Source organism: Thermobia domestica, chromosome 10 (genome assembly GCF_964235325.1).
Source record: "Thermobia domestica chromosome 10, izTheDome1.hap1.1, whole genome shotgun sequence".
In the NCBI taxonomy this organism is placed as follows: Eukaryota; Metazoa; Arthropoda; class Insecta; order Zygentoma; family Lepismatidae; genus Thermobia; species Thermobia domestica.
The window spans coordinates 197,516,317-197,540,207 of record NC_137463.1 but is presented as its reverse complement, the minus strand read 5'-3'; the positions used below and the strand labels follow the sequence as shown (position 1 = coordinate 197,540,207).

The window sequence follows — 23,891 nt, the reverse complement described above, 5'->3', positions numbered from 1 at the left end:
TAATAATAATAATAATAATAATAATAATAATTATTATTATTATTATTATTATTATTATTATTATTATTATTATTATTATTATTATTATTATTGTTGTTGTTTAAAAATAGTTTACTTTCCTAATCTCTGACCCTACGAAAGATCATGTTAGCATATAGCGATCATGTGTGCATCTTGTTTCAATGAGGGACCTAAAGGCCAAAAGGAATGAAAATCACTTAGAGAGACGAACAAAAATACTTTCTTACGATAAATTCTAGGTCAAAATTGGAAGCACTTGTTTTCGACAGGTGCTTTTTTCTTTTTTCGGGAAGAGAAATTTTAATCTTCTAAAAAATTACAGTATATAATAATGCAAATTTGCAAGTGAATTTATTTACATTATAATTTGAGGTAGTAAAGAAATTGTTTTTAGAACACATTATTGTAAAAATTAAGTTTTATTTCTTCTTCCATTGCAAGTTCTAGGTGCCCCCTGTACCTCGCTTTCTCAAAGATCCATATCGAAAATTTAGGATGTTGATATACCGATGTCAGTGCGATATTTGCGATATCAAACGTTGATATGTGTTAATATCAATGTTGACTATATCGATATATCGACATATCGTACAGGCCCAGATACTAGAATTTATGCTAGAAATATACTGGAATCAATATCAAAATCTACATATGTTCTTCCATTTCCGAACTCAAGGATAACGTGGAAGAGGATGAACCTGAACACGCATTTAAAGGCAAGAAATTTGCTAAAATAAAAGTAATTATATTTCCCCCTTAATAGAAAGCTATTAAGAGAAAATCATTACTGTAATTTATCTTTTATTTCTGTTTCTGATTGTTATCACAAATTAGCGACAGTGCACGTACTTTACACAGGATAGCAATATACTCTATAATTTTTCACAACTAAACAAACCGGAAGATAAAACTCCTGTAATATAAAAGTGGAATGTTCTACAAAATATTCATAATTCACTGTCCTTATTTCTATTAATACTTTTACCACAGACCCAGAGCTACTACACGACTAATAGAACAGCAAATGAAACATTTCTTTCCTTCTTTTTTCTCAGAGTAGAAGACTTCTGCATTTTGCTGAGAACGTCATTCTTTTAAAATATAAGTTCCCTATGTTGGGAGAATTGTGATTACCGGGTTTCGAGGTAATCGGTAACCGAAAGTATAAAGATTGTCGAATCTGAAATCTCAACAGTTTGTTAAAAAAGGTTTCACATTTCACGTTCTTGTTTCATCGTTACAAAAACATTTCTTTTTAATTCTATTCATGGTGAATTACTCAACACATACACACCGAACCTATACTGAACTTATAAAAATAAAAATGTGACAGAAAGCACCGTGCAGCTAGGACATCCAATATACCTCTTCTTATCCCATAATCGTGTCTGGTAGATAAACTATCGCTGTCCCTTGTTTCCTCTCTCTCATATTAAAATCATCAACAACTTGAGCACAATTCTAATTTCAAAATATACATATTTTAGTATTTATAAAGTGAAAGAATAAATACGAGACTAGACGAGAATCATAATTGATGTATTGAGAATCTTAAACACATATCAATGGAAAATTGGAACCAATAGAATCTATTAAAGATACAGAAGTGAGACAGAGAGAGAAAAGGACACAGAAGAAGAGAAAGAAATGTTACCACAGATAAAAAATATTAAACATAGTAAGGAAAGAATCTAACATTATAAAGTTCCGTTCCCAGAAGTCCATCAGTAATATGGAAATAACGTTATTCTTTTATATTTTTCAGAACTATTGGAATATATAGAGAATGCTTGAGAGATTCATTAAGTCACTTTCAAACTGAATACCAAACTTGGTGTTCAAACGAAATACTCGAAACTGTTGAGTTCCGAGACACATCTAGGGTCATGCCAAAAGTTTAATGCACCGTTTCTTTCCACGTGGTTCGGTTGCAAATTCTATAGTGTTCATTAAACGTACTGATCCGAAATACATCGTAATTAACTTAGTAGGACTGTTCCTTGGACAATCACCCTAGAGGACGCCAGTTCAAATCTTTAGTATAGGTGCAAAATGTACTTCGTGCCCTTTTCGTCGCACGAGCCACCAAGTTCGACAGCGATGGAATCCATATCCTTCCAGAACGTTGATAGAGTTTCGTCAATGCTGATGGGGACTATTTTAAATCCTCCATGTACAATTGAGCTAGAAAGAAAAATTGTCTTTATAGTGTAACATATTTTTCCGCAAGAACTTTGTTTCGTTACCCATACTTTTTCTTTGAGTGTTCCTGGGAGAAGTTAGTAACTAATATTTCTTTAAAATTTTATTCAAAAGTAATGGGAGAAAAAGATTAAATAAGGGAAGAACAGAAATCAATAGCAACTTTCAGCTTCTGCCAACATAGTACTGCGAAGTTCTTAAATGATAACTAACTCAGGATTTTACATCCAAATGAAATGAAACAACATAACCTAACTCTGCTGCCAACTTCGTGTCCTGCCCGCTGGTCTTACGGCTACCACTTGCGATTTTGGTATACGGAGTCCCGGGTTTGATTCCGTATGGGAGATCTATTGAAATTTAACTGCCACCTATGCATTTGTGTGTTTATCCCTGTCGTTCTAGGTTACTGGAAAATCGAGTTAAACAAGTAAAGAAAGCTCCAAGAAGAGCTTGGAGCTGATACTCCTACGTCAGGGTACCTTGTTACACATGAATTTGGTGGACGCGAGTGGTAGTGTTCGACCTGAGTACAGTAGTAATGTTAGAAATCGGTCCTAGGCCATGCGGTTCAAGGAATGGGGTTCTGACGTTATGGACTCTGGTCTCTTCTATTCACATATTAAACATGAAGTTGTTTGACGTAGTTCGTGGCATTGAAAAGGTTTTAATCCCTTGAGCACAGTTGTGAAGTCGCAAATCTATCCCCAGCCTTCAAACCAAAGAAATGGGATCCCGAAGTTTTTGGACGCGGCTCCTTCCTATTCATCTTTTAAAATGAAGTTGTTGGACGCGGGTTGTGACATTGAAAAGATCCTAGTCGTCTGAGCACAGGGTAATGTCCGAAAGCGGTTTCTGGTTTCAAAACTCCAGTGGCACAATCTCAATACCTGATTGCGTAAGATAAAACCATATTTATAGCTGTATTGATGGTTTTATCTCGAGTAATCAAATATTGAGATTGAACCACAGCAAAGGTTTACATCACAATCTAAATGTTTGGGACCCGGATCTGATTTCTGACATCACCACAGTGCTCAAGGGACTAAGACCTCTCCTACGCCACCACCTGCGTCCAGAAACATGTTGCTTCATAGCTGAGTATGAGAGAAATGAACACAAAATTTCGGGATCCCATTTCCAGGGCTTCCTTTCGAAGTCCTGATTTCTGACATTACTGCTTTGCTTAATCGACCCCGATATTTCAAACGTCACCACCGTAGTACAACAACTCCGTGTTTAATAGGCAAATAGAAGAGGCCCGAGCCCAAATTTTTGGACCTTATTCCTGAGTCTCAGGTCCCGAGTTCCTATGTGCTAAGGGGGTCCAAAACTTTCCAACGCCACCATCTGCATTCAACAACTTCATGCTTAAAAGAGAAGTAGAATGAATCTTTGCCCAAAATTTCGGAGGAAAATTTCTGAGGCTTGGAAGTAATGACCCGATTTCTAACTTTACCGCTGTGCTGAAACGACCCGAACCTTCCCAACGCCACCACCCTCCTTCAACGATTCAATGTTTAATAGTAGTATAGAAAAGACCCATGCTCAAAATTTTAGGACCTCGTTTCTGGAGCCTCATGGCAGGAACCCTATTTCATACATCACCACTGTGCTTAGGATACCCGGAAATTTCCTACGCCACCACCAGCGTCCACCAATTCCATGTCTAACACGATTTACCTACTGTAGGAGGATTTCAATGAGATTTTCTCCCTCTGTTTCAATCATTTTCAACATTTCATACTATCGATAAAAAATTAAATTTCAATAATTGGAAACTATAGTCTTTTAAAACATTCGAAATGGTACACAATCAATTTCAGAAATAATTGTAAACTTCTGTAATTTTATTCTGTATGTGGACACAGAAATAGCATGTTCATTTCGATTCCTTTGCAATAACAAATATTTTGTGAAATGTAACGGAAATTCAGAAGAAGCCTTCTTTGTTAATTACTCAATATTGATCAATGAAGTTTAACAATATGTTTAATGTTTGTAATTAAAATCCAACATATAGTTTGTCTACTGCATATGTTTGAAATTATAGTAATTATTTCTTAATGAATGAAAGTTTTCATGGAAGTTCTCAATTTAAGATTACTTATTATTAATTAACATATTAAAAATACACAAACACACATATATGTATATGATGTGTATGTTTGTAGATAGATAAAAATATCACACAACTAGATGAATATGTACAAAAACTGTCCTGGTGACTCAAGGAGTTGTAGCAGAAATGATTCCAATAAATTCTTTGAGATTAGAAGCATTTCATACGCAAACGGAATGAAAATTACTCGCAGTGATCAGTGTTTCGAAAACACGAAATTCTTTATGTTGTGACCAGTAGAGTACGCAGAAATTTATTTCGGGAATTCAAACTCAATATAGGGTATTTTATATTAAAATTCCTAAAATTGCTCCTAAATTATTCTAAATGCATACAAAAGTCGCATATTTTGGGGGTTTGGACCACCAGGCTCCATCCCCTGCGTACGTCCCTGGTTGTGATCCCTTAAATCGCTATTCTACAGATGAATCAATTTCGAAAATGTTATTATTCCCCTTGTTTTAATTCAATCGTAATATTTCCGCGCAAACAAATACGTGTATCTCTTCACACCTCTCATTTTCATAGCTTCATTTTCACCGTCGTGATTAATCCGATTGGGTAAAGAAGTGTGAAGAAGTGCGATCACCATGAAGACCCTGAACACGTATTTCAGACTTTGACTTTTTCTGATTTTGGGAATGCTTTTGCGTACAATATAAGTAATTACTCAGCACCTTATATATCACATCGCCAGTAACAAATCATATATAATAACTTACTTTAAGTAAAAAGTAAAAACTTATTGCGACTCTTAACCCTGGAAAGCTAACGTGTTCAAAAAGTTACGTTAAAGCTAACGTATCGTAAAATTTACGACTAGTTACAAAAACTTAACTACATACATATCCCTTTATAAACTCGGACTTTAATAACAACAGTTGGTAAGAATATATATTAGTGAACATTTTTGCAGCCAGTTTGGTTGTTCAAACTCTTTCCGCGCTGTACACACAGCATTTCCCACGATGTTCTCAACAGATCGGCCTGTTGCAGCGGCACCAATACATTGACGTCATTCTCCTCTTGGCTGATGGGCAAATCCCACAAATTGTGCGAGGCTGATTTTTGGACTGGACAACATTCTTCTATGGCACAGGTATTTTCAGGATATCAGCAATGGGTTGCCGGAGTTTTCGTAGCAAATTTGAGTATTGAACCCATTCTTGGAGCCATCGCTCAATAAGACTGCTGTGAGTTTTCATGGCGAATTTTCTTGTAGAAAGAGGCTTTTGACCCATTTTCACAACGTTTTGAACATAAATTACGTATGCATTAACCAGGGTTATGTTTATCATCCCAAAGAAGACACACAAGGGCCATCGTTTGGTCTTACGTCTGCACGACATCTGATCACCCATTTGATATAGTGCATCAACGTCTCCTTTCGTTGCATTATAAGTCTGGATAAGGTCACTGCCATCAATACGCGTTCGATTCATTTTTTAACTTTCCTTGAATAAATACTATAAAATAAAACCAGTACTTTCACTAAAATGTATCTGTAAGTTCACTCTAGAAGTAGAAAATAATAGTAAACAATGTACAAAAATCCAAGCGTTATTCCTAACGTATCGTAAATCTTACGAGCGGCTAACGAGTTCATATAGAAATACAGCCGGAAACTGAGCAAAGTAAGTACTGCCCAATAATGCAGGTTTAGTAGAGAACGGAACTCAGCGAACGAGTCCATTTTCGCCGAGCGAGGGGAGTGAACATCAAAATAATACAACTCGCTCGTAAAATTTACGACACGTTAGCTTTCTCGGGTTAACGTCTGGGTTTCGAGCAAAACGAGCAGGAAAGTTTTAATAAATCTATTTCTTTGCACATCGACAACAATATTGGTTTAATAGGGCGCAAATATATTTTCGGAACGACGCGTCCTTTACTCATTTCCAACCCTTCTGTTTCCTTCTTGCTCGTTCATCGCCCTCTTGGTATTAGCGCCCGGGCAATCATCCAGCTCCAGTCCCCTAGCTACTGCTTTGCAAAGACTGGTCAACAATGGATACAGCGGTATTGCGAAACTGGAGAATCTGCTAGACGTACAGATATCTAATGCAACTTAGCATACAAATGTAACACATTTCACAATGTGCTTTTGATACAGAAGTCTCATTTTAAGTGATTGAAGAATTAAAACAATAAAGAGGATTGTGTTCTCTCACGCGAATAATAGTAATGCCAGGAGCTACTATTCCTATTCTTATTATTATTATTTATTAAGTGCGATTTCACCAAAAGTAAAAAAGAATAACTGAGAAAAGTGAAAGCAGTGAAGCACAATGCGCTTTCAAAATTATACCATGATAGGATCCGAACTAACGACCTTTCAATTTAAAATCCCGTATATTCTTCATTGCACGGAGAAACGTCACGCTGGCACTCTTATAACTCTTTTCCTTGTATTACTTACTTTAAAGTCTGAAATAGATGTAACTAGGGGAAACCAGACTTTGGTAGATATCTTTCGCTAGGTAGTAATGCACACTTAAAGTGGTAATATTACAAACTAGCAGAGAGCAATACATAGAAATAGCGGAGAAATACGTGTTAAAATTTCCCACTCGCCGCATATATGATACGACGAGTTAAGTTACCAAGTGACGGCGTGAAAAAAGTGAGGGATATCGAAACTTCACGTGAAAAGGTTCCAGGTTCGATTCTCCCTTGATTCATTTTTTCGCTTTCACCAATAAAGTAACCATTTGTAACTTCAAATACAATATTAATTCACCATATGATTATAAATCATAACATAATAGAAATGTTCAAACCAGTTGCAAAACCTTGCAATGTTATATGTTCATTAGCAGCAAAATGTAACCTGTGCCGTAAATATATTGATATCACGAGTTATACTATAGTTACCACCGTCATTGTGTAAAAATATTCTTCACGCTTTGTGCCAATATCTGCTAATAGTGTGTGAATTACAAGAGGATGAGGGGAAATCCCCTTTGGTAATAAAGGATGTATGCTACCACCATTAGCGTCATTTTAGACTTTGTGCAACACCGACATAAGATTTTTATGTTTTGTGCTAGTATTTTAGTAGGTAACTGATTACAGTATATGTATTCCTGAAACACCTGGAGGGGGCAATTGCCCCCTCTTGCAAACCTAAATGACACCCCTGGCTACAACTACCATAGCTTTTGTTTGCTTTTGTAGTCTAAAATGACACCTCTGGTTATATCATACATCCAGTATTACCAAATAGGGATCTCCCCTATCCTGTTTGTAACTCGCACACTATGCCTATATATATATATACACGAAGCGTCAAAAACATTTTACACAACGACTGTGGTAACCATAATATAACTCGTGACATCAATATATTTACGGAATAGGTTACTTTTTGTTGTTAGTTAAGAAGGAACATTGCAAGGTTACACAACTGATTTGGATATATTTTTGGTTTAACCATTATAATCATAATATGCTTCAATAATATTTTACTTGTAGTTTCAAATGGCTACTTTCATGGTTATAGCAAAAATGAAAGAAATACTTGAGCGGAAGTCGAACTCGGGACCCTTTGCACGTGAGATGTAGTTGCTCCTTACTCTACCTTGCCGTTATTTAATATAGCGTTGTATCATATATCCAGTGAGTTAAAATTTTAATACTTTTTTTCTAATCTATTTCTGGATATGACGCTCTCCGAATTTGTAATATTAACACTTTAAATGTGCATTACTACCTCGCGAAAGATTGTTCCGAGGTTCATTTACCAAAGCCCGCTTTTCCCTTGTAAACATTGAAAATGAAGAGAGAATAGAAAGAACAAAAACATTATAACATTGCCTAAGTTGCGAAATAGTGTATTGAATAATAACATAAAATAAAACTATGTGCACCTTTACTTATGTTTACTATTGATTTGAAAAAGAAGTAAGGAGAAAAAAGTGATAGTGCACTCGTAATTTCTGCTTTTATATGGCTGTAGTCGTTCGTTCAAGAATGTTACACCCAACCTATTACAATGTCTTTTTCCTAGACATAGGAAGTACAATATATTTTTCTCTAGTGGATCTTAACGAAGGCACCATGGAATAGAGGAAAGGCGCTAAACTTTAAGTCAAGGTTTCCTGACTTCTAATCTTCCCTTTAAGATATCATGGTTTCTCTTACATAGTTATTGTGACATATGCATTTAAATCAAGTTAGAAATCTTTTGGAATATATTTGTTGTAATTGATAAACGCTGTTTTGGTTATCCGACTAATAACATGTCCAATCTTCCTATGCATTAATTACGACCTAGATAATTTCCGACATAATATTTTCTGTTACTCTTCATAGCAATTAATAGTCAGAAGGAAATTGATATCGGAGTTAGTAGAACAGCTTCCCTTTGTTGATGAAAGTCGTAATTTGCCATTCATTAAAAAAACATGACTGGCTGTAGAGACACGAGAGATGGAACCTTGAAAGTTACTTTTCTCATTGTGTAAAAATGAAAATTGTGTTCAACAATGATTACGTATAAGTTACGGAATTTGTAAATTTAAAAAAAGTATTGGTTACAGATTTTCAAAAGTAAAATTAATATAATTACTAAAATTACATTTATTGAAAAACTGAGGGGTTGCAAGAGCACCCTCTTAAATCCGTTTGGGTCCAAATTCGAGTAAAGTTAAGAGAATGATAAAGTTTTCAACTGTTTTGACGTATGCAATTCTATATTAAACGAAACTACATATTTGATAATGAAAGCATCATCAGTGATTCGGTATCCAATGGAGCAAACATTTCGAAGAGGGATCTGTCTCATGTTAAATAGTAAAAAAACGTATTGTATATAGTTGAAAAAGGTGCGTAATGTAGAAATGCTATATTATAGCGCGTGAACTTGAGGCTTCTGGAAGCGCAATTTCTTACCACACATAATAGCATCTTTGATCATCGTAATATTGAAACGAGCTCATATGTGATAACGTTCACAAAAGGCACGGTTAAGCATTGAATGTATTGAAAACTTACTGAGTAATGATTAATGAGTGTCTTCTCAGTTTTAATTAAAGCTCATAGTATAGAGTATCATAATAAAAATTGCCAAACATAAAGCGTGTCCTAATGTGATACGTGATTTTTTTTAATATTTCTTTTTGAAAATGATAAGATTGAGATTTATTCGAACTGCCGCGTAAAAGTCATGTAATTTAATAACTCGCCTCGCAACGCACTCGACCACACACTTAGGTTATACTGTTTATATTTTTTCATGCTATCTAAAGTATAGATTAATCTTCAATACGCATTGCTGGTTCTGGTCTTCTAATAATAATTATTATATTGCAACTAAAATCCTGCGTTAAATAGCATTTAATAACTTTGCAGTGTTATATGAATTAAATTGAAGACAGAAATATTGTAAAATCTCAGTTTCAAAGTTCAAGCCTGTGCTGTCATTTCTTTGTTCATTCAATGTTGGTAAGTGACGAAAGTTGGTATTCATTTCTACTTTCTGCTTATGTGATCTTTACTTACAACCATTTTTCATAAAATTTTGAAGAAATATTACTTACTAACTTTTTTCTCCAACGAACAACAAAAGAAAGGATGATACATAACGAAAACAAAGTTATTGCGGAAGAAATGTAAGTTATAGAGCACGCGTTAATTCTTTTGGATATGGTTATACGTCGTAGGTGACATATCGATGTTCGAATGTGGTGGAGAAAAAACGACAGAACTTTTTTGGTTACCATTATAATAATAAATGTTCATCTTGACTGTAAAGTTGTCATTTCAGCGAATAAAAATATCAATGCGGAGTCAGTCTAACGAACATTCTTTAAAGATTAGGCAGATGTCCAATTTTCTCTTCCGCTTCCAGAAAATCCACGCATGTGGTGTTTGTCCACCGCAAAGTCCATATTACATGAGATGGGGTCGATCTTATTTATACTTAAAAGTCAGGAGCAGTGCTACACATATTATTGTCGAATAAGCTTGCGTGCAGCGTTGCAAGAATATTTACTTTCGACATGGTTTCAAGTTAATTTTTAACTATAGAGCAAAGTGGTTCTTAATATATTATAGCCAAAGTTGTATGTCTCGTCGTTAGAAGCTCATCTGTTCGTTTTAGTCCTTCGTAGTGACTGTTATTGATAATATTTAGTACCGGTAATAGTTTTTATCCTTGCATGTTGATTTGGTTCGTTTTTAATTTTAAAAATATATTCAAATAAATGCCGCCATAATTACTCTTATTTTGAATGTATACACTATTTAGAATTGATAAAGTACAGATATTCGGACATAGCTGCAGAACGTAAAACAAAAGTAAATCGTAGTTTTGGGGATCGAACCCATACTCATGGACAACAAATGTATTGAAACAACATGCCTGAAGAACTCTATTCTACCGAACGTTTCTCAGTAACATGATTAACTAGTTCCCATTATTATGTTTTATATTAATTTATCTCGTTCTTCTAGTAAGCTATAACGATAGGGACATGCACACACAAACATCGCAGACAAAATTCCAAAGGCTCTCTCATCTTGGAGCCCCTCAGCTATGACGATAACGCTTAGTATGTTTCCATTTATTCAAGTTCTGTCTTGCTTACATCCAATTTATGAGGATTTTTCTTTCACTATGTCAGAGAACTTAAAAAGGTGGTGATAGTTTTGATGCTAAGCGATCACTGGCTATTATCCGGGTAAACACTGAGTACGTTGTTTACCATAATGAGAATATAGTGTACATTTTTCATTCGTTTTTGTCTCTTTCTGTCTTTGATAGCGTTTCTTTATCAGGTAAAAAATGAAAATTCATTCAGCTCGTAGATCAGATAAAATATCTTTCTAAACAAACTGAACAACTAAAACAAAAATGTCGGTCATTTTCTACAACTTTTACATATCCCGGTAAATGTCTCCTGAGACGCCCTGGTTCGAATTAAAGAAAAAACATTTCTAGTGCACAGCCAATATGGGCTGTATTTGGAAGTCAACACCTGTGGGAGTATCACCGTTCATCTCAGCGACCGCGGTAACTATGGATTTGACACTGATGTCGGTCATTTCGGATTATTTTCACGTGCCTGTAACCACCGGTCCCTTACAGTGGTAGCTGAATTTGAAAGTCATCGCTAATAGAGGTATCACCATTGGTCTAAGCGACCATGAAAACTATGTATTTGGCACTAGTAGCAATCATTTTGGATTATTCTTACATGTCTCAGTATCCCGCACTGTTACCGGGCCCGCTGCCGAGTGTGGTGAATTTGTAACTTAACGCGATCAGAGTTTCTCCACTGACCTCAGCGACCGCGAAATCTACCCACATAGCAAGGAATATTTCCTCAATCAAAAGAAAATATTTTCTTTGGTTTCCAAAAGATTTGCCTTTTCTGGACATTTCCATGCTGGTTTCTCCAATGTATTCCGAATATTTCCCGAAAATATTTTCCCAAAAATGTTTGTAAAACATTTTAAAATTTACCTGGAATACATTTTGAGAATGCTTGCCGGAAAGTAAATCCAGGAAAATATTCACAAAATATATTAGAAATATTGTTTTGGATCTAATTTAATATGTTTTCACTGTTGAGAAGGGAAACATTTTGGAAATGATACTAAAAATGTTTTCCATTTGTGATACGGAAACAATGAAACGAAATATACTCCACATATTTAAAAAATGTTTTCTAATACGTTATTTGCAATATCTTCTATTTTTACGAGAAAACGTATTAAATATATATTATAAAAACATTTAGAATATTTTAAAGAAATATTTCGTAATATAAGAAATATTTTTCAGAAATGTTTTAAAAAGGTTTACTTAATTTTTACAAAGGTATTTTGGTAATATTCTCCTATAACTTAAATGAAATATTTTCGTATGATATTTTAGTATTAGTTCTAGAATATTTTATCAAATTTTGAATATAAAACTTTAAAACAGATAAAAGAAAACATTAAAAATGAATAGAAAAATGTTTTCCATTGTGTTTTGGAAAATATTTTGTGTCTTTAGTGAACAACATTTTCTGACATAGGTCTATTATAGAAACATTTTTACATTGTGTTCAGAATATACTCTTCCGTTACTGGAGAAAACATATTCCTTGTTAGATCTGAAAAGTATCCCAAATATTTGCCGGAAATATTTTTTAAAATGTGTTTGGAGAACATTTAATGAAGTACAGGAAGCAGTGGCGTTAAATAAGCTTTCCGGGCTTAAGCCCCACCGAAATTTGTTTTACTATATTAAAGTAAATGAAATATCCTGCACAATTTTCACATTTCCAGGAAAAAAGTTAGCAAACATTCCCTCCACGAAACAAAATCGTAAATACGCCACTGACAGGATGTGCATTTTTAGAACGTTAGTAGGAAAAGAAAGTAAGGAAAATTTTCACAAATTGTAATAGAAATATTGTGTTGAATGTAATGTAATATGTTTTCAAAGTTGAGAGCAGTGGTAAAAGGGGATCTGAAAAGGTGGGGAGACGGTAGGTAGAGGATGACGTCACGACGCTGCCCCTGATTATCTTTGCCCAATGTATTTTTTTTAGAAACTGGGGGAGACGCCTTACATACTTTTTTCCAGGTTGGGCGGCGTCCCCCGCACTTTTTACCCCTAGTTGAGAGAGAAAATGTTTTCGAGGTAACACTAAAAATGTTTTACATAGAGCCTACATGATAAAGAAAACAGAATAGGCCTGTGAACAGAGTAAAATGTTTTCCAACATGTCATTTGCAATCTTTTCTATTCTTACAAGAAAACATATGAAATATAATTTTTAAAATATTTTTCGGTTTATGCTAAAATCATACATCATTTATCATCTTGCCCTAAGAGCTGTGATTGTCCTCATAATTGGAATACAATGTATCAAATGTCTAAGACGTATTACTGATTAAAGATTTCAGATATAAAAACAGAAAGAAAATTTGTATTCCACCGATATTGGTACCTCGTGTATTAAAAGCGTATCATGATGATATCGGTCATTTTGGATATTTGAATGTATACTCATTAGTTAATAAACCCTTATATTAGAAATCACTACGAACACAAATCATAAACCAAATCAATCATTTGAGCAATGTAAGAGAATTAAGCATAACTATCAATCTATATATAAACGTATGATTTCATTCCTCCCTAAAAGACCCCATTCTTTTATTTCTGTTGATTTATATGGATCTCTTCCTCGAGTATCTACAGGTGACACTTCTCTTTACTGTCATGGATATTTTCAGAGATATTTAGTCGCATATCCTCTACAAAGAGCAACTCTACATAGTGGGCCAATTGAAAATATCCTTTGTTATAATAGTGAACAGTTTCGCAGTAATGTGTTTATCCGTGCGGTCTATTTATGCTTATAAAAATTAGTGTTTATACAGAGAGAAAAGCATATATGTTCGTCTGCAAAATGGCCAAAATAATTAAAAGAAAGTACAACAATTCAGAATTATTGAATTACATATATATTCAACAAGACATTTTGAATTATTGATAGTATTGGATTACTATATATATAAGTCAATGTCTAAATTATACGATAACTATCATATTAGTTTAAGCGACACTCCAGTAAATATAGTCATGGCACGAAATGTGAATATTACTAAATATGAATAATTACATATTCTTGTCAACCTTAAAACCCACACTTCAAAGATAATAGCTCTCTCTTGCTTTATATGATCCTAGAACTCTAAGGATATACCAACTATGTACTTACATTTACTCCTCTCGTTGTTAGTGTTTTAATACAATGTGCTGCTGTTAGGACAAAGTATTCGTTAATAATGCTCCCACCACAACCAGCATAATGTGTGGAATTTACATAAACTTGCAGCTTCACATAGTATGGTACATCGCCTTAGAAAAATATGGAAAGAAAAACATTTTTGTATTTGTAATATGATTAAATTTTATCGTCAGAATAAAAGCATATTAAGATTTCCATTCTAATAAATATTGAAGCTTAATTAGATTTATGTTATTTACTAACTTCATACAAATTATTTATGTTATAACTTTTAACCTCATCTAACAGCATAAACAATTCTTCGCTAAGATCGAAATAAATATATCTGTTTTCTAATTGTTCATTACGTTTAAAATCTACCTTAATTACTTGAGTGTTGTCTCTGGGCATAGCATACAGTCATGCTGGTTGACTGCTTTCCACACATAACATTTTTGTTAACCTCTGCACTTCAGTCTTTGTCTGTTGATTCCTTTGCACTGTCTCGTGTAACACTTGCATTTTCCTTAACGAATCATAAGCTACTGACAGTATCCTAATATTGTAGGAATGTTTTGTGTTCTTTCTCCACTGAAAATAATGTACACTTTCTGCTTTCCTAATTCTCTGCCCACCATTTGCTACAAATGGCTTATCAGATTATGTGAACACTTAGTCTCATCTATCTTCGGGTGAAAAAATTGCAAACGCTTCTGTTGTGTGAATAACAAATCAAACGATTTGCAGTTTTTCCACAAACTTACATCTTAAGCAATCTTATGACAGCTCCTTCATTTTGTAACAATACGTCTGAGCTTAAAAATGTATCTGGGAGTGGGGTTTGTTTAGAAAGAAAAGAACTAAAGTCGTCTATTTTTTCCTTTTCGGATGATTTTCATATGTATGATCTCTATCTGAAGTTTCTATCAGGGTTAAATGTTTTACGTACAAATTTTGTAAATAATCTTTATTCTTTCTGAAGATGGTTTAATTATTTCCGTTACTTAAATGTACGTACAAATATTACATTTTATCACAATCACTCAATTTTGATAATATGAATTGATTACCTCGTAGTGTAAACTACTCAATAAATGGAAAGTACAATTTCTTAAGTTTCATGTGATGAACGGCAGAAAAAACATTTCTTTGTAAATTGTACAACGAAACTGATTTCACAATTTGTACTGAACCAGGAAATTGATATTAATCTATTTCCTCAGTAAGTCCTAATACCATGGTACCAGTAAGACAGCACTACATAGTACATTTTAACAGACATAGCCCTAAATAACTATAAAATTAGAAGCTATAATTTATGTAGAGCTTGCGTTTCGCCAAGATGTAACACATGTATCAGTGGTAGGGGAATTGAGATAATCGAGCAAATATCGTGTAAATTCTAATGTGTAATTTTAAGGAGAGACTACACATAAGCTAATTTCTGTGGCTCTGCAAAGTATATAATTCCTTTCTAATATAAACTTTTCTTTTAATTTGGATTGAAGAAATGTTTATTCATATATGTATATAGAACAAAATGTTTTTGTATCTTCCTACTGATGTATCACTAGCCATATACTACTTGTAATTAAATTACAACAATACAGTGTATGTTCCATTTAAATCATCACGAGAGTTTTAAATTATAAATAGGCTGGAAGGTAACGGCAACTTTTAGTATCAGGGAAACAAACGATGCTGCATATATGGATATCCATTAGAATGATAATTTCGTATTGAGAAGAAGTGAGACAGAGAAATATTTGAAATATGAAAATTGTATTATTTGTTATATATCAGTAAAAAGCCTTACAAGAGAAATAACAAAGTACACAAAAACTCTTAATTGAATTAGGAGTGTTGTATTTCCCGAAGACGGATGTCAAGCTTATTGCTAAATTAAGCAGGGCAAAGAAGATATTGAAAACATTTTTGAGTGAAAATAGAGTTCAGTCTCTTTTTCTTATCATCACAGTTTCCACGCTATAAAAGTAAAAGGATTAAATATCAACTAAATTTCTATATACAAAATACAAATTTATTTAATTTGGGTATAAAATTGTCAATTGAGCACTATGTTATATTGAGACAAACGAAATATTCTGAATTTTAACGATTGTAATCAACTCATTGAGAACATTGTTAATCTTCCTTCAAACTACATTTAATATGCAAATAGACATCTCATAGCTCTCTGATTGTTGACCTTTCCTTAAAAGGAAGGCTTCAAACGGGAACGAATTCCGTCAAACATTATCTTATAAGTATTTTCTACAATGTTTATTGCAAAAAATAGCCATCACTACAGTCGAAGATTAGTTTTTCAATATCCGATTTTGAACAATCTGGTAAATAGATTATGTAACAGATGACACAATAATGTGTTGTGTTAATCACCTCTATAATTGAATATTCAGTGAGAAGAATGCCAGTCGATGCTCGAAGATTCTAAAAAGCAACATGAGAGTTGATTGTACCCTTGGACACTACTTAAGCCTATTTTGAATACGAAGGGATCAGAAGTTAAACTAATACCATTACCAAGAAGTCTTTGAGCAAAATGACTGAATATTGTGATGACAAATGAAGATTATATAGCCATATATTGATAAATAGTGCAAATGCATATGTAAAAAATATAATAGGGATCAATCTTAAATGGTAATCTTGAGGAGAGGAGGGGCAGAAAGAAGTTCAAACCCATAGTTTAACGCCAGATAGGAGAGAGGTGTTTAACTAGTGATATGGAAGTAAACTGAATTTCAAATTTGACAGTAAATGTTAATATGTAATAGAAATGATGAAATACTAAATGCATTGATTTAAACCATAGTTAGCCATATTTTTCAAAACAATGGATATGCACATTACTTTATGATTAACATGTTCAGAGTATTAGTAGCTATGAATCATTAATTGGGAGTTACAGTGATTCCAAACGTTTGGTCATCACTGCAGATCCATTGTCTGGCTCATATACACAAATAATAGAAGAGGGCCAAACTGGTTTTCTAGTATATCAAAAGTTATGACGCTTTAACATGACCGCTAGTTAAATTTCCAATATAATTTTTGAACGTGAGTAACTCCCCAACAAATAGTGGTAAACCCACCGTTTCTGTCCCAAACTAAAGTAAATTTACCGCAAATTATCCAAAATTAGTTGCAGTATATGGTTCCATGCTTGAGTTATTTTTAAGCAAACTTGCTAAAAGTATTTCTCTTGTCACCAGTTTTTAATTTTAAATACGAATATTTCTGTAATTATCAAGAATTCTAAATATATTGTAGTAACGAAGATTGTAGATCTTATCACAGTCCATAAAACTTTACCAATGTATTTTCTGTATCATTTCATATGAGTTAATTGTGTAGTTTTATATAAGACATGGTGTAGTGGCTTCATAGCTGTAATTTTGAGTTGTGTTAGAGACCCCTACTTGTGTCAATTAATCAGAGTTGGGGATGCTTTACCACTGCAAATTTAGTCTTTAGTTCACCTACTTAATAATGTCCTAATTAGAATGTCTGAATAGAAATTTATGACGTCATCAGTATGACCACTTTTGATTAAGGGAAGCAATATCCTGCCACAAAACAAAAATCTTTTCTGTATCATTGCATGTATCCTATTAGTAAGCAAGTATTTGTGATTCTGGCACATGACCATAATCATGGTTCCAGATCCTTGTAAATGTGGGTGTGAGAAAGTAGAAAATAGACTCCTACCAATATGGATCAATGTTCCCATTGATGCTAATACCTGCGAAAACATAGTCGTATCTAGATGCGAGAAGAAGTGTCCAAAATCATGCGGCTTCCTGAAGAAATTATTAAGTTGTAGTTCATTTTGCAATGTTCCTGTAAACATAAATGATTGACCTTACCTCATAAACTGTAAGAGTTATCACTTATTTTACTATTGCGGTAGTTTGCTAATGTTCTAACGGAAAAGTAACATTAAACTTAGTTTTTCCCCCAAATGAAAATTAAATGTTTCCATAATTTGCAAATGATAACAATGCAAAAACGTATTGCTAATGGAATATTAGGAAACTTCATTCTGGAAACATAAACTTTTGTCAACATTCGCATAACTCCGAAAACGGTCTCAAAAATTTATAGTTAATGACATTCTGGATATTATAAATTCTTGTATAAATGCATTAAACTTGTTTTACTTTGGTGCAAAGAATACGAATCTATCTTTTTCCTATGTGTAGTTATATTGTCGTAGACCATTTATGTTGCCTTTTTCCTGATTCCCATACACATTTATAAAAAGAGTCAGTTAATCAGATTTGAATTCGGGTGCGTTAAAATGCATGAAAGTGAAAGGAATATACATGTTTACCAATGCTTTAGTTCGTGACTCAGGACTCTTCTATGCTTTAAGTACTCGACTATTCTAGTTTCCTCATATTGAAGAGGTTCAGTCACGTCGAGTGAGAGCGTACCATAGTGGCATATCACGACTTCAAAGGGTCCCAAGGTCTGCAGCGATCTTCTCTACGTCAATTATTTTTTACTTATTTCCTGCTACGAAATGTATCAACAGTTGACAGCCTTCTGGAATTTGTAAGAAGCTGTTAAAAAAATGAAATCTTTGACTTTTACGTTTGACGCTTATGCCGGGTAGAAAAAGGAGATGGTGATGATGAGTAATTAATGAAATGGTGGAATGAAAAAAAGTGGGAGGAAACGGGAGAACACCGAGGAAACCCACGCACAAGGTGTTTGTCCACAACAAAGTTAACTTGGCTTGGACTGGGATCGACCCGGGACCCCAATCATCATAGGTGATCGTTCTACCTCTGAGTCACCGCGAAAAAGCTGTTAAAATGATACATGAAACAACATCGAAATACATGATTTGCACTAGTGTAGTCCTTGCTTCTTCACTCAATGAATGCAGCACATGTAATGAAATCAGCTTCTTTATGTTTGCATCTTTCTGTTATATTATTTCCATTCCTAACATTAAAAATTTTATCGTCTTCAGTTATGAAGAAATCACTTTCTACTTTTTTAAGGTTTGAAACAGATTCGTCTCTTAGATATTTCAATATTTCCTGTTTGTTTTGGAATGAACAAAAATATTGGCCAATCTTTGGGTATCCTCACTTTGGGCCTACCTTCTCTCTCATTCCATGATCTAGATTTTCACATTTTCCGTTTTTTGAACGATATTTCATAGTAAGTGTCACGCACAACATGTAATGAAAATGTTTTCCTCATTTCAATTTCAATTTGCCTCAAGAAACACACATAAATGTAGCTTCAAATATTATAATACCGTTCCGTAAAAGTCAGAAATTGAATTAAAGCTTTACCATCTCAAATAATAGTATAATAATTTAAAGGTTCGGCTGAAATGAAATTGGTTGCTTAATTGGCGTGAACCTTATTCTGGACGCACCAAAGAACATCAGATTTCTTGGAACGATACGCCTTGCTAAGGTACATGTTAAATATGTACGGTATTCTTCAAATTAATGAGCAAAAATATCATCCATATTATATTTTCTTGATTGTGTAGTTATGTACATTTGTCCCAAAAGACAAAAATTTGCTCTTAATATTCTCACTTGTTTTTCTTGTACCCGCTTACGCTTTTACTGTTTTGAACAGCAAAAGGTATTTTGTGTGTTCGGTGTCAAACAATTTTCTTCTTCTAACGATAAGTTCATTGACGGAGGCATCATATTTTGTTTACCTTTAACCAAAATGTTTGAAACTGATTCTTTGTCTTCACCAACGTCCCTTTGGAGATTATTAGTTCATTACCGAACTCGAGAAATATGTTTCCATTCTAATGCACTTCACATCAGATAAAAAATATTGTATTTTTGCCACTTCATCATGATGAAAGTACTCACACCCATAAAATTTCATTGATTTCTATACCTGGAAGAAATTTAAATGACCTCAAGTTGCTTATTTACTTCAGCAGCAAACATAGACTAGTTCACAAGAACAATTAGATCTTGAGTTATGTCAATTACTTCCCCTGTTCCCTTTAATATCTTGTCTAGCTCTTCATTGCCTTGATCGATTGCAATCGAAGAGAAAGTTTTCTTAGATCTATTGGCAAGGAACCTCCCGACGTTGAACTCATTAAGGACAAATTTTGGTGTTTGTTTCATTTCTTTCATGTCGATATGAGGCTATCTGGGACAATAATAGTGGTCACACGCAAAGAAAGAGAACGTCCGATATATTACACGGCTGCAAGAAAAAAGTTCAAAATTTCCCTCTCTGTGAGCACATACAAGAATCAGCAACAGAACCTCTAATTCCATTACAAGATTCCAATACTCATAGTCGAATACATACTGTTATTAGTAAACCAAGAATTAAATTCAGTTTCCGGTGATACTTCTTCGTAAGCTTCATTGAGAATTTTCTGACCTGCTACGTATGTTATCTGATATACGTATCAAGCCATTATGTCATGTATGGCGTTTTGAATATCAACTTCATCTGGGAATTCCTGAGAGTCAAAAAAATCTTCGATCAAAGCTCCAATTCATTCTGATCCATGAAACGTGTCTCCAATCTTCCATTCACTGTATTTCTCTCTATGAAATTCAAGAATGATCACAATATCTTTCGGTGAATCATATTCCCCCTGAAGTATCTTGATTATAACAGTATCACGGGTATCTGGTCTGTATTTAAATTGTGTATTGCTTTCATAACCAACTGCATTGCGTAAAGGATAATTCACTAGATGACTCTTTACATTAAAGAAACAATCCAATAATGTTTGACTGCCCTTACGTTACTAATTTCTACTAATAAGCTGACCAGGATTTAATTGTTCGAGAGAGTTGTCACGGGAAAGTAAGACTAAACTTAGTTTCTGACAAAATGAAATGTAATGTTTCCATTATAAGTTTGTCAGAGATTTTAGATGCAAATTATTACAATGCAAAACAGTATTGCTAACTGAAGTATTATAAAACTTCATTCTGTAAAAATTAAATTATTCCAACACTCGCATTTCTTATATAATTATTAATTCTTAAAATAGTTTCCCAAATTTATAGATAATATTATATAAAGGGATTCTGGACATTACGAATTAATTTTGTATCAATGCAATTAACTGTTTCATTTTGATGCAAAGAATACGATTATATCTTCTTTCTGTGGACGTTATATTGTATTAAATATTTTACTAGAAAATTTACAAGCGCCAATATTTATGAATTTAGTTGGTTTTTAGTTTAATTTCCCTTTCAGCAGCGAGGCTATATGAGATGGGACCTACTGATTAACGGGGAATCCGAACAACATGAACTCGAGCCAGGAATCGAACCCGGGTCTCCAACGTCAAAGGCGCTTACACTAACCGCTTAGTCACGAGTGAGTTCTATATTCATGCTGTCATAACTTTCATTCTATTAGAATGCCACTTTTCCTATCCTGCAGTATTAACTACGTGAACTAAACATTAAATCTGCAGTAGTAGAGTATCTTCAACTTTTATGTAATGACACAAGTAGTGGGTCTGTAACATACCTTCAAATGACAGCTACGAAGTCACCACACCATGTCTTTTATAAAACTATATAATTACCCAATATAAAATAGTACAGAAAATATAGTGCTTCCGTTTTATAGTTCATGGTAAGCTATACATTTTTTGTTACTACAATGTCGTTAGAATTATTGGTAATTATGGAGTTATTCAGATTTAAAATTGAAAACGAGTGTCATTTTTTTTAAGTTTGGTTGAATATATCTCAAACATGGCACTATATTCGTATAATGCAACTAATTGTGTATCATTTCCTGTTAATTTATTTTGTTTTGGGACAAAAGCGATGATTTTACATCTATTTTGTGAAAAAAATTACGCGAGTAAAAATTCTATTTGAAATTTTAGGGACGACCGTGTCGATCACGTCATAACTCTTGATCTACTGGAACACCAGTTCGACCCTCATTCTACTGTTAGTGTATATGACCCAAAGAATGAATCTGCAGTGGTGACTAAACTTTTACACTCAAGGTAACTTCCAACTGAATTTAGCATTGATATTCAATCCTACCATATAGCGATCTCTATGGCCGGGTATACGACGTATTATACAAGCGAAAATGATATGTTACATTACAAGAGACATTATAGCCTAACCTAAATGTAAGCGGCTATAGAAGCTAAGGTCCCGGTGATCTGAATTTATTTAAGTTATTGTGATTTACCTAATTTTCGAACTACACTTTACCTAACATTGAATACTGCATAAATATATTGAAAAGCAATCCTGTCTGTTTTAGGAAGATACTGCAGATTGTGTATCAAAACTACACTCTTGGTGCTCGTAGAATAGTTATAATTTTCAAGAGAGTTTTGTTATATAATGCTAACCCACGAACCGAACCGAATCTCTACTTAAATAAATAGATGGACATTGTAAATACGAATATCTCATATCTAGATATTTCATTTTGTTTAAAGATGTTATTACTGATAATGCTGTGAAAAATTTGAACGAAAGATTTTGGAATTGCGGTAAGTATGTATTTATGGACACATCCTCATTGATTACTTATGCTATTATTAAAGTCTTTCGCTTAAATTCATTAACTGAATTTGTTAATTAGAAGGTACTAAAACGTGTGGTTACATGATTGAATACGAGTTCAATTCTCCTTTTATAAGTAAAAATTACATTTGTACATTCTTCTTAAATTTTGTAAGTCGATTGTTGGCCTATCCTTTAATGTATTAATAGTCGGAAAATGAAATTTACTAATGTTCTCTGAGACTACAGTATATAATTCTTATAACAGGAATTTTACTTGAATAATTTTATTAAAAATGTCATTAGCAATATGTAATTAACACTTTATATTTTCTTACGTAATCGAAGTTTTAGTTTCAACTTTGATTTAAGACGTTAAGAGCTTTAGATTGTAGTGCTACAAAATAAAATATTATGATCTTTTACTATAATAAATGATTACAAGAATGTGCACAATTGTTTCTTTTCTTGAATAAGTCATTGATACAATAGCACACGCCTTCAAATTTTGCGCAGCGATTCGCTTAGATTCTACAAATCGTCAAACTAAAATTTAGAAATGGTATTTAGGAGTTAGGTATATATTTCTGAAAATTCTGATTGTCAATTTGTTTGTAAAAATAGCCAATCATTCAAATTAGGAAATTTGTTTCCTATGTATCATAATAGATATTACTCAAACGGAAAATTTGATTTTGTTAACACTTAGACTGCCACCATAAGTATTTTTTTTATTCTCTCAAGCCATGGGCAGTGTAGTATATATCACACGTTGTACAATCAAAGAGTACTGTTTTTGTGACCAAAATGTTATTTTTGGTGTTTTTATAGACACAGATTACTATTTGCCTACATATAGACTACCCGGCCTTTTTGTAAAATTTTGTTACTGCCCACCGTGTGTACACTATATACTATTTTACTTTTAGCCTAACAATAAATATTTGGAAGTTGGTAAACCTACTGGTTTTTTATCACAGTCCCCATTGTTATAAAATACTATTTTCTTTTACATATACATTTTAATTGTTATCCACTTGTCGAAGTGTGCCCACGTTGTTGCACCCCAGCGTCTGAGGCTAATGGTTTACTAAGGAAAACAAGAAAGTAAAATGTTTCAATTTCCTGCCACTAATCACCTCTCCGCAATGGAGTGCAGTAAACATAGTTCGTTTGTCGGAGTTTAGTGATTTTTCAAGAATGGCTAGAAAATGTATACCTACATTTTGTTACAAATGACATTAATTATTGTCGCTGATACTAATCGTTATA

At 33.5% G+C, this 23,891-nt stretch overlaps 1 protein-coding gene across 1 annotated transcript in view; it reads right to left on the bottom strand.

The window, feature by feature from the left end:
* The window catches only part of LOC145661729 (trypsin-1-like), a 157,672-nt gene that overhangs the window by 93,323 nt on the left and 40,458 nt on the right, over positions 1-23,891 (bottom strand). Inside the window, exon 4 of the mRNA XM_081727064.1 lies at positions 14,071-14,210. Coding sequence (XP_081583190.1) covers positions 14,071-14,210 — 140 coding nt within the window. The remainder of the gene's footprint in view (positions 1-14,070; positions 14,211-23,891) is intronic.